The following is a 17,999-nucleotide window of genomic DNA, read 5'->3' as shown; positions in this document are numbered from 1 at the left end:
ATAATCACAGAATGAATTATTATAACAAATGCAGCGGAGTAGGGAGTATACCAGTTTTGTGTGGAAACGTTTTCATAATTAAATCAGATGAAAACTGATAAATTTTAATAATTTAATAATGTGCGCGATCGCAAAATGGTTCGGTGATTATTCCGCAAAAAACGATCTGGCGCAATTCACTAAAATCTCGCTCACAGAACATCTGGCACCCAAAAAGCCGAGATTTCGAGATTCGCAGAATAATCCGTTTACCTTGCGAATTAATCCATTTCGAGATCACGAGATTTGGAGAATAATCCGTTTACCGTGCGAAATAATCCGTTTACCATAAGATTCATATAGGATTCAGGGGGAGGGAAGGGGTGGAATGATGAAAATAAAAAAATACATTTCGTGGAAGGGCCTTAGTTGTCCACCATACGATAGTTGATGGACATTTGAATTAAATATTACGTCGACGGTAATCGATGGAAAATAAATATATATTGCTATGGTAGGTATTTCAGCAGTGAGAAAAGTACCGTCGAGGATACAAAATATTTTTGAAAAAACAAAGAGGGTGCCCTGATTTCTGGCTATTTTAGCATGACGAGTGAGTTTAACGTTTCCGTGTTTGAAAGTTTTTTACATTTGATTGAATTTGAGAATGAGAAAAAGGGGCCGTCGACACCAACAATATATTCCGTATCCAGTTCCTCCAGATTATTGCGTTAGATATTTGCGTTTTCGGGCGTTTCACATTCGGGCCCGTGACGGAGACCGCATTTGATTGAATTTGAGAATGAGAAAAAGGGGCCATCGACACCAACAATATATTCCGTATCCAGTTCCTCAAATAGCAACCACAGGTTGCTATATGGGAAATGGATATGGAAAATATTGTTGGTGTTGACGGCGCCAAAGAGGCGAAGTCTGAAAGCACAAGAGAGTTGGCCGTAACAGTAAATTCGGTGACGTAGTGCTTTCGAATGGGCATATTTTGTGCGGGAGCGAGTGTGTGTGCAAGCTGTAGTGTAGTGGCACTTGGCATCGCAGTGTCAGTTGTGTAGTGGCGGCTGCGGCGCGAGCTGCTCCTCGTCTCGCCTCGCGCTCTGCCCTCCACTCACCACCCTGCCCGCAACCCGAGTCTCCCCTCCCTCCGCGCCCCCACCCCACCCCAGCCGCATCCGCACCCGCACCCGCACACCCCCCCGCACTCGAACTCGCTTCGACATGTCGGCCGCCAACAGGAACAAGTTCGAGGTAAACAAACAATATTGACACAATCATAATCACACCGACCGACCGGCTGACCGCACCCTTCGCCCTCACCCCGCCTCCTCCCCCGCCCCGTCACTCCCCAGGCTCGTGCTCGTGCTCGTGCTCGTGCTCGTCCTCGTCGTAATCGCATACGTAGACGAAGACGCAGGTGTACACATATTCACTATACAGAATGTCGCGCTTGCGGTCGGTGCGATGCGTTGATGCGTCGATGCGCTGGAGAACAGCTGATCGGCCGCCATGGCGAACCCTTTGTTGTGTTTTGGGGCGGCGGCCACATACCCCACCCCACCCCACCCCACCCTACTCGCCCCGCACACCCCCACCTCGATTTCAAAATGTCATTCATTTGTTTTTCATTTATTTTTATTTTTATTATTGTTTTGTGCATTGCTATGAGTTGCACCAAACACCGCGACTATTGACCATCGACGCGTCGAATCTCTCTTTTAGACGGTGATGGTTTTTTCACAATTATTGAAGTCCACTCTTATATGTATGCTCTTTTTGATAGTCGAAATGACGTAAATGGTTGAAAATTTTCTGGTGGTGTTGAAAATTCTTATTGGAATTTTCATTGGCGTAGGGAAATTTTTCAGAAAACGTGAAAATAGACGCGTGACGTATACAATTATAAAGTGTGAAACGTTCAAAAATAACATTGATTTCTTCACTTTGATACTCGCTTATAATATGAATATGCATACATTGTATGTATGCATCTTACAAATTTACTTTTATTAAATAATTTAACCCACAACGGTCAAACCCCTTTAGGCGCGAAGAAAAATTCTAATTGGAAATTTTATTGACATTTTATTTATTTAATCTTGGTAATATATTTAAAAGTTAGTGATTGTTTATTTTTGTGTTGAAAGCAACAAACGAGCCTTATTTTACTTTCATATACATACTCTAAACTACGTTCGGCAAACATTGAAACTTGTCAATAAATGCATAAAAAAATTACATACATTTTGGCTTGAAAAATTGTGAAAAAAAAATTCCATTCTAAAACATTTTCAAATCGATATTGAATTTAATACTTATATGAATCTACATATATGTATGTACACACACGCAATTATTTTTTGTTTTATTCGGTTGATAATTTTTTCTGACTGAAAAATATACATACGTATATTAAATTTATAAAATCATTCAAAGTACTAATATAACATGTTTATATGTACATCGCGATTATTCTTCTCCTGCCCTTGTACTTCATATTATATGATAAATATTATATTTAACATTTGCTCATGCATGTACACATGTATTACTATTTTAATGTTGCAAATCGATTCCTCTTTCATACAATCCTTTGTTTGAATATTATCTCTTCTCTAAATGTACATATCTAGGTATATCTCGTTTGTGTTTGTCTACTACTGTATGACATTGAGTGTTGAATATTTATGTACATGTGTATGTAGGTACTAATGGGTGCATGGAAAGTATATATATTTTACATTACATATATCTGTGGATATATTTAAAGCAAAATTTTCATTATTCTGATTTCTGATTACGTTTTCAGAATGTGAATTTTCTAGGACGGTGCAATATTTGACTTGTAATAAGTTGGCATTGCTTTGGAAACATTAATTTTCGTTGATACATTTTGCTAGCCAAATTTAATACATTTTTCATCAGTATGGCCTTGCAATGTATTATAAAATAGCTATGCACATATGTATAATTATTTGAACGAATTTCTTAATATTTTAAACTTTTTTCTATATTTTGTAATAGATAGAAAGTAACGTTGCATTATATGTACTAGAATTTCATAAATATGTATTTTTCGGTGTAAAATGTGAGCTGGCAGGATTTCCCAAATTACTGACACATCAATATTTTCTAATAATACATTCATACACATATACACAAATGAGTCATAGTCACAGCGATCAAATAATTTATTTTATATTTTAAAAATACTTAATTTTATAGTGAATATGCGAAGAATAAATAGAAATGCGAGGTCGGGAAAATTGCGAAATTTTCCCTGGTAATTTTGTGTGTATTAAATTCTCCCATGGAAAAAAACAAAGAAATGGATTAACTAAATAATATTATATTTTTGTTTTTGATAAACACGGTTTCAAATTTCTCAGCTTTTCGTAATCTCTAAATAATCAATATATTTTCATATATTTGGTAATTACCCGAGAAAGATACATATGTATGTACAACATTGAATATACCACTTACGTATGTATATATAATACATATATACATACATATGTATGTATAAATCAATAAATAAAAAATATTCACTTTTACTAAATATGTATGTAATGTTGTCGATTCGTGAGTATAAACGATTTTGCCAGGGATTATAAAAATTTTAGTTTGATACCGTAGAATGCTAAATAATTTAAAAATTCAAATCAAATGATTATTTTACAAAGACCGTACGAATTCAATATCGGATACAAACCAATGGATCTAAATTAATAAAGGTTGACCATGTTATATATGTATGTATAATATGTATGATACATGAATGTAATTCTGTGTATGCCAACCGCAGATATGACAATACTGTATTGATGTGCTTATATACATACATACATACCTATAAATATATTCGTGTTGAATTCATAACAATTTGGAGTCATTTTCTGTAATTGCCTTCGTTCATTCAAATAACAGAACTCGGTTATTTTGTATTCCAGATATGTAGTTATTACTTTTTTATTTCCTTTGTTATAATTTTTTATGTGCATATGTACCTCAAATTTCTAAAAAAATTATGAATTGTTAAATATATAAATAATATGAACTTTTAGTTTTACTAATAGATTTTTTTTTAAATTCACAATAATATTTTCTTTGTTTAATTTTTAGTAAGTAAATTATTTTAGCTTTTTAAAATGTATCGACTCCATGAAAGCAATCCCTCGACATTAAGAGGGGGGGGGGGCGTCAATTACCGGAATGTCTAAATTTTTAAATTTTCTTTGTTTGAATTGCAGAAATTGTTTGCTGATCGGTTGCACATCGTGTTGCATGCGATTAAAGCAATCAATCATTTGCCCTCTTAGAAAACTAACCCTTTTTTTTCATTGTGCACTTTGGATGTTACAATAATCATTTTTATTAATATACATATATTTACAATGTCGCAAAAATGGAAATGCGCATTTGTGTCCTTTCCAATTGTGTTTTCCTTTGTTTAGGACTTTTCTTGGCTACCTTGTAGTCTGAACAGTAGTGAGGATATTCAATGGAATAAAAAAAAATAAAGTACCGCTCAAACGTGGCATATCAAATTCCAAATTGGTTTCATTCATACAACGTTATAATGCCGCGCTTGTTTATCTATTATCACTATAATAAAACGTATACACAAAACAGTTCGTTGACCAATTAGCTGAAATTTCAGTCTTAAATATTTACGAATGAATCACGTGAATGTTTTTATTTATTTTATAGAAGTTGGACTATACTCGATTTTAATATGGTTGTGGTGGTGGTTGAGATTCTTTTTTCACAAATATATGTATCATATACGAGCCAGAATGTTAAATTACAGAAAACACAAATATCGAAAGGCAAAGATCGAAAATCGAAAGATCTTAAGTCGAAAGATCAAAAAAAAGGGTGCATAGTAAACGGTACATACTCACTTAATTTGCGCGAGCAGGGTACAACAGGAACAAGAGGAACAGACTTTTCCTCCCGTATTCTGCGCGCGCACATTAATATTAATGTTTATGTTGTAAAATAAGTATTTCACTATGTAAAACATTTTCGTATAGGTGTTTTTATATACAAATGTATGTATTTACAAACTCGACGACAAAATACACAAATAAACAAATAAATAGGTGGAACGAGGTAGACCCTAAAACAGTGAGAGTGGTTCTTTACAAAATGTATGTAGTGGCTGTTTCAAAAATTTGAATATTTTCGGTCAAAGGCATTTTTTACTTGTGGCCTAATACATTTGTCCACGTCTGTATGTTTTGTTTTACTTTTAATTTCAATCAAAAATGTACACTCGCCTTTACAAATATCTCAAATCGACCAGTGTACTAATTCAGATACAATACCATCAATACTGTTAATACAAGAATTTTTATATAATGCGAATTCATACAAACATCATCCACAGTGACATGTATGGATACATTTTTGCAGCATTTTATTATAGAAATTGGCGAAGCTCATGACGCTGCATAACTTGATTATAAATTTCTGAGTAACTCAAGTTATTCAGCATTTTATAATCAATGTTGAATACCTTGAGATTTGCTAGAGAGATTGGAAAGGAAATGCGAATTTATAGGAACGATGTCAATAAAAATCATAAAAATTAGCAAACTCTGAAAGGAAACGATCTACTAGTGGGAATCGAACCGTGACCACTCCGTTCGAAAGCATAATACGCTAACCGCCTCGCGCGGGTCTCATGTCGCACAAAAATTCGTCGCACAGGAAAATTTCCGTACAGAAAACTGCTCAAATGTTGCTCAGCAGATGCTTTTTTATACGAGATTTGAGCAATATTTGGGCATTTTTCTGTTCGGCAATTTTCCTGTATGACGAATTTTCGTGCGACAGGAGACCGCGCGAACGATTTTCGTAGCAGCGGTTAACCTGGTAGCGATTCAAATTTGGGATGCAATCACGGAACCATGCTAACCACTAGTCCACGCTACTATTTATAAAGATCTTTCTCTCTGTCAATTTATCTAAAAGCAATTGACGTTATCAAAATGTTAAACGACGTTGGCCAACCGACCTTTGAATCAGTTAACGATTGGTAATATTTAAAAACATTCAATAATACGTAACTCATTCTGCTAAAAGATCAAAATATCGACTTCATTAACGACAATTTCCTTTACGAATTTTTCACTTATGCACCATTTATTACACCCGCAAAATTTCAACAATTTTGTACCCTTTGAATGCTGACCAAACGCCGATCGGCGTTTTGCCAACAATTTTATGAGTCTGAAATACGCCGATAGGCGTTGTTTTTTAAGTATGTAAAAAATAAACAAGAACACTACCCGCCAAGCCTTTCCATTAAGCCAAGCATTGAACATGGGTCATGTCATTGTTAATCCATGTCATTGTTTTTAAATACTGATTGACACCGGAATGTCTGAATTTTTAACAGAATTTCTCGATGAAATCCATAACTGCCGAGTATTTTAGATTGTGTCTTGGCAATTACATTGTGAAGAAGATGGAACTAGTTTTGGAAAAATACATTCATTTGTTTATTTTATATTGTTGCAAGATATATTAGAGAGTCTAAACACACCTTTACAAAACTCGAAATCCTCGGCGGTGGTGATCTATGTTTTGTTTGGATTAGCTACAATTTTTATATCTGCTTTCTATTGGATTTCGAAATAATAATTCGCCAAGTTGAAAATGTTGGCGAATTTTTCAGCGTGGCGGGCTTTCAACCGAAAAGACGTCAGCACTCAAAGGGTTAATACGAAGATTGTTCTGGATGCATATTCAATTTGTGCATACTTAGATAAATATATATGTATGTACATATGTACATGTGTAATACAAACTTGTGGAAATATTGCTACGGTCGGGGCGTCGTCGACTCCAGTTTCGCGCGCTCCTACCTATACTATCGGCCATTCAGTTTTGTTTGTTCAGGTCGTCTCGCGTCTGAAAACTTGGCCTTTCGTCGCACCAACGTCCCGTCGTCTCGCCGAAGATCTGCAGACCTTCGCAATAATTCTCAGCGGGTTAACGGCAGCGACGAGTTCGATGACCACACCACACCAACAACGCAACGCATACACTCCGCGATTGAATCGGTTCGTCCATACATTTGACGCTACACGGCGCGCACACATTTTAATTTAATCTCCTCTCGCCGTACATTTTAATAAATACACATTACATATATTAAGCAAAAAATATAATACATTTACTCGCGATACGATATCTGCAAAGGTCGACACTGTTTTGCGCTCGCTGTACGCGGTGCAGTTTTTGTGGCGAACGGCGACAATTGCGTCTCAAAAAAAAAAAAAGTATTCTGCCTTATCGTAAGTTTATTCGTCGGATGCGTATTTGAAACATTGTATCGGTCGTTCGTTGTCATTTGACGAACCTACATACGTATCTACGACTGAAGTCTCTTTGCGGAAAAATTTCGTTTGCGTATCACAAAGTGATGTTCACTTTTTGCGTTGATTCACAAGCAGCACTCAGCACGGCCCGAAACATGGTGCAGTATATAATTATATGTCTTTATTATCGTCAAATTGTCTTCTTGCTGCTGCGGCTATCCACTTCTATTCATCAAATATATTCGATGCTTCATCGCGCATGAGTAAATTCGTATTTTAATACATGCACATTTAATTATATTAATTTAATAGTGTTTTTACCCGGCTTCGCTCGGTTTTTGTGATATAAACCGCTTAAACATGGCCAATCTAATAGTTTTAAACATTTTATTAAATTTGTTTGAATAGTTTTAATTTATTTGAATATTCATTTGTTTTTTTTTTTTTATTTGAACGTCACGGATTTTACGAACTAAACAAACATATGTACATACATACAAAGTCTTTTTCGAAATTATATATTAGATATCGACTAATGTTGTGCCCGTTCGCATTTCAACGGGTGGTTTTGGAAAGGAATTGATGCATGAACCACACTCGAGGCTATTGTTGTAGCTAATATTTTCTGCATGCGCGGCCCTTGCGGTCAATTCACATATTGTATCTACACTATATAACATATTTTTTTTGTTATTATTTCGTGTGCTTTTTATCGCCCCTTCACTCCATCCCCACACGCTCGTCCGGCCGTCCACATACAAACGAGCGTGTCTATGTGTCTTCGTCAGTGGGCACAGTGCAATCTCCTGCATTCGTATGAATTTCTGATATGTATGTAATTGTAACATTTATTTTTCGAGATATCTATATAGTATATCTATACATAATGTACATACATACTATGTACATTATGTATAGATATACTATTGTTGTGCCCGTTAATATTTCAACGGGTGGTTTCGGAAAAGGAATTGATAGACGAATTAAAAAAGTTATATGTATAATAATAGTTGTCGTCGTGATCGTAATCGTAAATGAAATTGCAACCGAAGTCGTCATCCGAATCGAAATCAAAATCGATATAATAACTATTAATAATAACTTATTGTAAATCTTCATACTTGTCGATGAACTCACCACATACCCACATAAATACATACTCCCGTTTCCCATATCTCCCGTTTATACATATGTATATTTATTATATGAGCCGTTATATTTGAAAGTGGCGGAAGTCCATTTTTTTTTATTTTCAAAAACACCATTTCTGTTTGACTTAATTCAAAAATTGTTATCAATTATTTTAATTCGATATGTCCAGAATCTCGGAAAAGCACAATAGACATATTACAGGCCACCGGTATTTTTAAATATTGTTAAAAGCAAAACCAATTCAATATTTTGCGAGATATTTTTTGAAATTAAGAAAAGTGGACTTTCAATTATAACGGTTCATAAACGCCAAGATGTTACACAAAATCCAATGCACTCAAAGAAGTATGGAACGCTGTATGCTCGGCATAACGAGGAAAGACAGGAAGCGGAACACGTGGGTGAGAAATATTACAAGAGTAGTGGACATGGTGGATAGAGTAAAGAGATTGAAATGGCAACAGATATAGTGGATAGAGTAAAGAGATTGAAATGGCAATGGGCGGGCCACGTGGCTAGAAGAATGGACGAAGGGTGGACAAAAGAAGTGCTAGAATGGTACCCGAGAGAATGCAAAGGGTAAAAGGAAGACGGCAGTGAAGATGGGTAGACGAAATTAGGAAAATGTGTGGGGCGAGATGGATGAGAGTTGCGCAAAATAGAGACGAGTCGAAGCGTGTTGGAGAGGCCTTCATCCAGCAGTGGATGGTGAGCGGCTGTAGATGATGATGATGATATTTGTTTATGTGGACGTTGGAATAGCACTATCTTTCCTAAAGTCTAGAATAAAAATCCATTATTATAATTATTAATAATAATGTTGTGCAATGTACTTTTGACATGTTGTCACTTATTGCTATTTGTTTGCACTTGTAATTTATTGGGTAGTGTTGACCATTGGGGATGATCGATCAGTTACTACACTAGACAATAGATATTTACGGAAAAGACTGACTTTTTATAAATCCATTTGTTAAATGCGACTTACGATCCAAAAGAGGCATTCTTGCTGTCGTCTATAAATGCACATTATTTGTCGGTACACTTTTATACGTCACGGAAGTTCCGATAAATCCTGTTTGGTAATGTCTTCATGCACTTGGATGATATCGAATTTAAATCAAATTTAATTCAATATTTTTTTCGCAAAATACAATTGCGAACTCGGCTCATCTCTCGAGATGCGTGAAATTAAATTTGATTGACACGTTGTCAATTAAAAATGCGTAGACAAATCTCGATTTGTGTTGGTCGCGTTTCTTTATTGATAGCATATACATATAATTAGACGCCCACGATTTCCTTTTTTTTTATTTGTTTGATTGACAAAATTCTTTGAACACCGGATGGTCGAGAAATTCCATGTCTGTTGCAAATCTTGATTGGTGCAATTTCATCGTTAAATTTGTAAACGAAACAAAATGTCGTATTGGCGTGATCATTCAATATAATAAATTTGACGGCGAATTGTAGTACCTGTTGATCTTACCCGTTATCCACACCCTTTTCGGCAGGATCGTCGACGTAATCTGAACAGAGACGTCTAAAGCTCGATCGCCTCTAGTTACGGTGGGTTAACGGATTGGGTGGAATTCAAAAAATTGAGACAGATCGATGTTTTGGGATGCACCGACGCGCCAGGTCCATGACCCTTCAGGCCGTTGTCGTCTCTCGGGGCCAACAGACCATCCGATAAACAAAATAAATAAATAGAATTAAAAAATACACCCCCCGCCCCCCCCTCCTACGGCGCCTGTTGCTGCAACCCCTGTCGTATGATTAGCACCGGCTGCAGTGTGGGCGGTGGGTGGGGTAGGGTAGGGTGCACTTTTCGCCCCTTCAGAGTGAGGTGAACGCACCTAACCGCGACGTTCAACGACCGGGGTACTTCGCCCTCCCCCAACACCACCCTCTACCTACCCATTCTGAGACACATCCAATTGATGGATTCGGGTGAGCGTACCCCTCGATGACCGTTCCAGAATGGAATTGAAACTGATTCACTCGCGCGATAGACTCATTCCTTTGCCGAAGAAATTTCGTGATAAACTTATGTACATGTACATATGTGTTCCGAAAGAAGTGCATGACTAATCTATGAATATCGTACAATTAATGGATTGGATTTCTGTATTTACAGTTTCAATGTCTGTATTTGGTATGTATTGGTTCGAAGTGTTTTTGGGATATGCACAATTGCGGATAGAATTGTTTCAGAATTTCCACCCGTTAGGAGAGTATGTGTAATTTAAAATTATACTCGTCTACGTGATGCTTAAAACATCATTATCATTTACCATCCACTGTTGGATGACGGCCTCTCCAACACAATTTATCCGTTCGAATGCTGACCAACGCCGATCGGCGTTTTGCCAACAATTCCATGAGCCCGAAATACGCCGATAGGCTTTGTTTTTTGAGTATGTAAAAAATAAACAAGAATACTACCCACTGAGCCTTTGCAGGTGACATTGAAAAATAAATCATTGAACATGGGTCTTTTAATCCGTGTCAATGTTTATAAAGTCTGATTTACACCGGAATTTCTGAGTATTTTAGATTGTGACTTGGCATTTTAAATTGTGAGCATTAGATTTTAACAACAATGAAGAAGATGGAACTAGTTTTGGAAAAATACCTTCATTAATAGACTTCTTTTGTTTATTTTATATTGTTGCTAGATATATTAAAGAGTCTAAACACACCTTTACAAAACTCGAAATCCTCGGCGGTAGTTATCTATGGTTTGTTTGGATTAGCTACAATTTTTATACCTGCTTTCTATTGGATTTCGAAATAATTCTATTTGTAAATGTTGGGGAAATTTTCAGCATAGCGGGTTTTCAACAGAAAAGACGTCAGTACCCAAAGGGCTAATTCGTCTCTGTTTTGTGCAACTCTCATCTCGCACATTTTTCTAATTTCTTCTACCCATATTCCTTTCACGCTTTACACATTTTCTCGGGTACCATTCCAGAACTTCTTTTGTCTACGTTACGTCAATTTTTCTAGCTACATGACCCACCCATTGCCTTTTCAATCTCTCGGGTGTATATCCACTCGCTAAAAATTCGATTTTTATTTTGATTCTTGCTACAACTGTTTACATATTTTCGAATTTTCTTTGTTTTCATGTTTTCTATTAGCGTGCTTTATCTTGCACATATTTGAACAAATAATGAGATAACTAGTTTTAGTAGACTTTATTTTTGACTTATGCGTTTTTATGTATATAGTAGAAGTATTCGCGTATTTTAAACATTAGAGCGAATTAGATTTGAATTGAATTATTCATGTCACGTAAGTTTTTTTTATTAAAAAAAAAAAAAACATTGTTAGAGGGCGGCAAGCAACGATATAAATGATATAATTTTTTTCTTTGAAAACTTTTGGGTGTTTGCAATTTCAACACTTACGTATTTACGATTTGTGTTTTTATTTTCTACCAATCAATGCTTTTGAACATACACATATTCAATTTAATTCATACATATACTAAATTCATTTTACATCACTTTTTTAACTATTGACTATATTTATTTTTAAGATTATATATATTATATACGTTATATTGAATCTGTATTCCCAGCGAAATTATCCTTTCACCAGCAGAAATATACTTTCGCCAACTCTGTCGGTGAAAGCATATCACACAAATTATGGCATTGAAAATATTCTGTCAACTTGGAATCTAGATCATAACAGCACTAACTGGAAGAAAGGACTGTCCAATTTAAGAAAAATAAGGCATTCCATTCAGGAATCACACAGTCTCTATATGAAGTTGTATTTGGACAAACTGCAAAAATTAATCCAACTTCATCAAATTTGCCTTCTGATGTACATAATTTAACATTTATACACTGAATAAGATATCGAAAAACTTTTGCTGTATGTAGAAGAAGATACAACATTAATATAAGTATTAGACGTAAATGTTAAGGATTCGGAACATTAATTTCCTTAAACGCCAGTGATTACTTTTACTGCTGGTATGAACTCACTAACAAGTATATACAAATTTTTGAATATCGGCTATCGAATAATGGGCTAACCACCTACTTAATATATTATACAAATAGACATATTCAATATCTAATTTAAAAGATTATTTAACATACGGTTTGCAAATATGTATTGTATTATCAGTACGCTTGGGTGTTTCTACATCCTGTTTTTGTATATTTACATGCCCAATGTGTCACTTAAAATATTTGTGCTTAAATTAATTGTTTTTTTAATGATACATTAATCAGCGCCTTTTTTCAAATATCCCCATACATGTATCTACATACATATGTACATACATATATATACAATACGTTTTTTTTTTATCTATTGTCTTTTATAAACATTATAATTTTATGTTGATTGTTGGTTTTTATTTTAATTTATCTTCTTTTGTTCTAGCTTTCGAGATTCATGGGGGACGACGATTGCCAAATCAATAAGAAACTACCGAAAGAATTGATTCTCCGAATATTGTCATATTTAGACGTTGTTTCACTGTGTCGGTGTGCACAAGTAATGCTAAATTTCATCTAACTTAAAAATTGAATAATAATTTTCATTTGGATTTATTGGTTATGTATATTTAATGGTATGTGTATATTTTTTTAACTTTTAGGTGTCGAAATTATGGAACGTTTTAGCATTAGATGGTTCAAATTGGCAAAGGATTGACCTATTCGATTTTCAAAGAGACGTTGAGGTATGGACCACTCTCGTTGATCATAAATAATTATTTCCATATGTATATATATATTTGATTTTATATCGCAGATATTTTATAGGGACCCGTAATAGAAAATATATCTAAGCGGTGTGGTGGTTTTCTGCGTCAACTGTCTTTACGGGGTTGTGAAGGAATCGCAGATGGCTCAATGCGAACTCTTGCACTGGTAAACTGCACCCAATGGGTCTACGTTGATGTGTCTGATTAAATTGAATCTCATGTTGTTTGTCTTTTTATAGTCATGTCCAAATGTAGAGGATCTGAATTTAAACAAGTGCAAGAAACTGACTGATGTATCCTGCCAATCTATATCTAGACATTGCGCCAAACTTCAAAGGTTATTATTGTATTAACTACATGTCTATGTATAAATAGTAATCGAACCATATTTACATATGCATTAGATCATTATTAAAGTTCAGCAAATTAAATGGAAGATATTTTTATTTCCAGAATTAATTATGATTCCTGTCCGAATATCACCGATTTGTCTTTAAAATCTCTTTCCGATGGCTGTCCGGTAATTAAAAAAAGAAATCATTCTCACTCATTTATTTGCATGTTACGATTTATACAATTTAAATTCATATTTTCAGTTACTCACACACGTCAATGTATCATGGTGCCAAACCATTACCGAAAATGGAGTAGAAGCATTGGCTAGAGGCTGTCCCAGACTGAAAAGTTTTATTAGCAAAGGTGAAAATCATACAGCTAAAATTTCAATGCACGGTTTATATGATAGTTTAATTTACTTAATTAATTTAATAATTTTGCAGGATGTAAACAAGTCAACGATAAGGCTGTTACATGTTTGGCAAATTACTGTCCCAACTTAGAAGTATTAAATGTTCAAGGATGCGATGTTAGATCTGTTTTATTCCGCACTTCCTAGTTAATAAGGTTTGTAACGATATAGTTTTAATTTTTGATTATGTTTGCAGTCTTTGACGGATGAAGCAGTCTCACAACTAGGTACCCATTGCCCTGGTTTGCGCCAGCTGTGCCTGTCGGGCTGTGCTCGACTCACCGATGCCTCGTTGATGGTGCTAGCACAGCGGTGTCCTTCTCTCACCACTTTAGAAGCAGCTCAATGTTCTCTCTTCACCGATGCCGGTTTTCAGGCGCTCTCTAGAGTGTGTGCATTATTCGTCGAACATGTTGTACCTTTACTGTTTTATTATTAATGTACTGATACATTTTCATTTTGTATTTGTGTAGAGTTGCAGACTTTTAGAAAGAATGGATTTAGAAGAGTGCGCTTTGATCACAGATTCAACGCTTATACATTTAGCAATGGGTTGTCCTCGACTGGAAAAATTGGTTAGTGTATTTTATAATACATACATACATATCTTCATTTAAAAATTTTATATTAAATATATTATAATTAAATTTTTTAGACATTGTCCCATTGTGAACTCATAACAGATTCCGGCATTAGACAGTTGTCATTGTCACCTTGTGCTGCGGAACATTTAACAGTTTTAGGTAAATAAAAATAGAAGTAATGTATTCGATGAATATATACATACATATATGTATATTTATGTACATATGTAGAATTATTACATAATTTACTTACTTACGTTTACCAGGATTGGATAATTGTCCTCTTATCACTGATGCTGCCTTAGATCATCTGACATCATGTTATAACTTGCAAATTATAGAATTATATGACTGTCAGCTGGTCACTAGAAACGCCATACGGAAACTTAGGGTTTTTATTGTTTTTATTTTTTATTTTTTTTATTGATTTCAATAGATCTTACATATTATTTTTTCTTATTTCAGAATCATTTACCAAATATTAAAGTTCATGCTTATTTTGCACCTGTAACTCCACCTCCGTCAGCTGGTACCGGACGACAACGCTACTGTCGCTGTTGTAACATTATATGAGACGTGCCTCCCCACAGGTAAACATTATATTAAAATTATAAGGAAATCATTTTTCAGCATATGTGAGTGGCATTTGATTTAAACATTTTTTTTCAGGTGCTGCTAACAAGCCCTGTGCTTTAATGTCTCTTTTTTGTTTGGACATTTTCGACACATACCTGTGGTCGACATGCTCTTTTGTGGTGTGTGCTATTGCCGACGTGGGAGAGATGAAGACCATCTCTCTTAAACGAATAGCTGTGAAATTGTGCACCTTGTGGAGTTAGTCTGTTATATACAGATCCGTCAGTGAAATGAGTATAAAAAGTGACAATTGTTTCGAACGATGCACTCGTATGCTTTTTTTATTGACAATTTGACAAACAGTTGCAAATACGTATGTCCATTGGCAGCACATTACACGTGAGCCTTAACTTCATCAAAATGTATAAATACTGTGCGAATTCAACAAGAATCTTTTCGTAACGTTATTATACTCATTGTAAAATCCAGATGGGTAAAAAATGAAGTCTGATGATATTTTTTTGTATATGACATTAATAAAAGAATCTTAATCCCTTTTGGCCTTAATTCGACGATTATTAGAAATCGCTGTTTCGTATTTTTTTTTGTATGTGACAAAATACTATTAAAAAAAAACAATGTATCAGGTGCCCCATGTTAATAATTTTTCACGCCAACAGTGATGTTGTAAAATTTGTTAATAGATGATCTGTAGTTTTTGGCATATATATGTATGTATATGCATATTTGTACATAGATGTCTTGTCATGATTGTCACACTAATAAAGTTAGACCATGGTTTGCTTTTTTGTGTTAAAAAATAATATATGTGTATAAAATGTGTTTTTCCCTATCGTTTTGTATAAAATTTTGCAGGGGTCGATAAAAATGGAGTCTAAAATTTACCATACAAAATAAGACACCTTACAATATACACTTAATGTGTATGATAAATATTACGTGTATTCCCTCTCCCAAAAATAAATTTACTTAATATGTGATATATAATAATAATACGTTAATTTATTGAGTTTGCAGTTAAATTACCACTAAAGCAATTGTGTATTTTATTTATGATTGTTTAATTTAATTGAACAATTGTATTCAATTTACTAAGCTTCTCCCCACTCTGTCCATCTTTTGAAAAATAAAAATTACGAGTGTGACATTTAATATAATTACTATAAATATTGTATTATATTTACACGAAATCGGTATTCAATACATTTACTTTTATTATTTGGACGAGTGAAATCAATCGTGTTGTTAAATGTATTTATTATTTTACTGCCCAATTTTTTTTCATCAGGCTATATATGTATGTGTGCTTTAACTAAACACTAATTTACTGTTCATTAAATCAATAAGAATTTAATAGCATTAAACTTATTATATTGAAAGTTGGCGTGGCAATCGTCCGTATTGATTGAATTGCATGATATAAAATACTAATCATCTAATAATCTGTATTTGTACTGAAAATATAATTTTTTTAAGGCAACTGTTTAATTTAAATGGAACTTACGATTAATCCATACATATACCTAGATGTTGCATTTTATGTATGAAATTGTGTTAAACATGGATTTTTTTGCTCAATAACAAGTATCTTATAATTTTTTTTGGCAAAAAATACATTATGTATATCCATCCCAAAACAAAAATTACAAGATTTTTTAAAAGACTTATAAAAAAATGATGGTTATTTTCTCATAACGCGATCTCAAGTTATACATTTGTCTATTTTATGGGAAACAAACAAAATGTACTTGTTAATAAATTACTATTAAGTATGAATCAAAAACTCAAACACAAACATTTAACAACGTCCATTTTTTCATTGTTTATATATATACGTATCTACGTTAATAATAACTAATCGAATATCAAATTTCAATTAAAATTCGAACACAAAATAACATGATGTTTCATACTAAATAACGTGTCAGTGTTGTGGCACCGCAGATAATAATTGTTAACTTATGATCTGTAGGTTTAAGAAATATTGTGCATTATTCAAAGCATAAGATCAAATTTGGCTGAAACTAGATGTAACTTTTATATATAGATATATGAATATATAAATACACACTTGACATAAGAAACATAAATACATACATGCATATATTATATATGTATATATATGAAAACAAATACTACAATAAATAATATATTAGTCGTAGCGATTTTTGTAATTAAGGGCTTAGCATTTTCATGTATGTTTTTTTATTGAAACGTGGTTATTTTTGTGATTTTTAAAATGTTTATACACATTTTTTTGATCTATGCAAAAACAAACACACTTTCGTACTTACCGTTGTAAAATGTAATTCGTAATATAGTGTATCACAATTTCACCATTAAATAAACTTTAGCGTGATCTGATTCTATCTCGATATCTGTACTCAAAAATGATCTGACATGCTGATAAAGTGTAGACTTGTAGTCATTACCGTTATAGACTGTGACGTAATTAAAATGTTACATCTCCCTCTGCCCCTACTCACCCCCACAATTAATAGCCAAAAAATCGAAGATGGATAAACATTGATTATTGTGGTTATACACAGTAGCGGTCATTTGTTAAACCGCTATCAAGTGTGACTTCACTGATGTTTTCTTTTGCTTGACAATTAACAATTGCAAATTTTATTTTTGTCTAAATTGACACGATTTTAGTAAATGACTCAAAATCAGCGGCAAAACTTTACTGTAACATTTATCATACATGTCTTTTTGTGTTCGATTATTCCAGCGTTACACACCCACAACCTTTGCCATTCCATTTTTGACACGACAACGTGTCTAATTTTTTGATGGTGCCGCCGGTTTAGACCATCGTTTCTATTTTAAATGGAAGCTTACGAGTTTTGTGTTAT

General features: G+C 34.1%; 2 protein-coding genes across 3 annotated transcripts in view; one reads left to right on the top strand and one right to left on the bottom strand.

Moving 5' to 3' along the window:
- The window catches only part of qvr (glycosylphosphatidylinositol-anchored protein quiver), a 31,556-nt gene extending 24,091 nt beyond the window's left edge, over positions 1-7,465 (bottom strand). The window contains exon 1 of the mRNA XM_077429493.1: positions 6,813-7,465. Coding sequence (XP_077285619.1) covers positions 6,813-6,885 — 73 coding nt within the window. The 5' untranslated portion in view covers positions 6,886-7,465. The remainder of the gene's footprint in view (positions 1-6,812) is intronic.
- Positions 982-16,798, top strand: LOC143910876 (uncharacterized). 2 transcript variants are annotated; one of them, XM_077429489.1, is made up of 14 exons: positions 982-1,242; positions 12,888-13,001; positions 13,105-13,188; positions 13,271-13,378; positions 13,452-13,549; positions 13,666-13,732; positions 13,809-13,911; positions 13,992-14,077; positions 14,157-14,348; positions 14,434-14,535; positions 14,616-14,703; positions 14,811-14,935; positions 15,010-15,134; positions 15,214-16,798. In XM_077429489.1, exons 1-13 carry the CDS (start codon positions 1,213-1,215, stop codon positions 15,115-15,117), a joined length of 1,305 nt encoding a protein of 434 aa, XP_077285615.1. In that variant the 5' UTR covers positions 982-1,212; the 3' UTR covers positions 15,118-15,134; positions 15,214-16,798. The 2 variants fall into 2 exon arrangements, with proteins under 2 accessions (XP_077285615.1, XP_077285614.1); XM_077429488.1 differs by lacking the exon at positions 982-1,242 and adding an exon at positions 7,340-7,483 and having other exon boundaries at positions 15,214-16,717.
- The last annotated feature ends 1,201 nt before the right edge of the window (positions 16,799-17,999 follow it).

This window comes from Arctopsyche grandis, chromosome 4, assembly GCF_051622035.1.
Source record: "Arctopsyche grandis isolate Sample6627 chromosome 4, ASM5162203v2, whole genome shotgun sequence".
NCBI lineage: Eukaryota > Metazoa > Arthropoda > Insecta > Trichoptera > Hydropsychidae > Arctopsyche > Arctopsyche grandis.
The sequence above is the reverse complement of the archived record's forward strand: the minus strand, read 5'-3'. Positions and strand labels throughout refer to the sequence as shown.

Excerpts from the sequence above, each read along its gene's own strand:
- LOC143910876 (XM_077429488.1), top strand. The coding sequence starts at position 7,430 with ATGTTCACTTTTTGCGTTGATTCACAAGCAGCACTCAGCACGGCCCGA. Across the intron at positions 13,733-13,808 it reads CTCTTTCCGATGGCTGTCCG|TTACTCACACACGTCAATGT; the intron begins GTAATTAAAAAA and ends TCATATTTTCAG. Across the intron at positions 13,912-13,991 it reads GAAAAGTTTTATTAGCAAAG|GATGTAAACAAGTCAACGAT; the intron begins GTGAAAATCATA and ends ATAATTTTGCAG.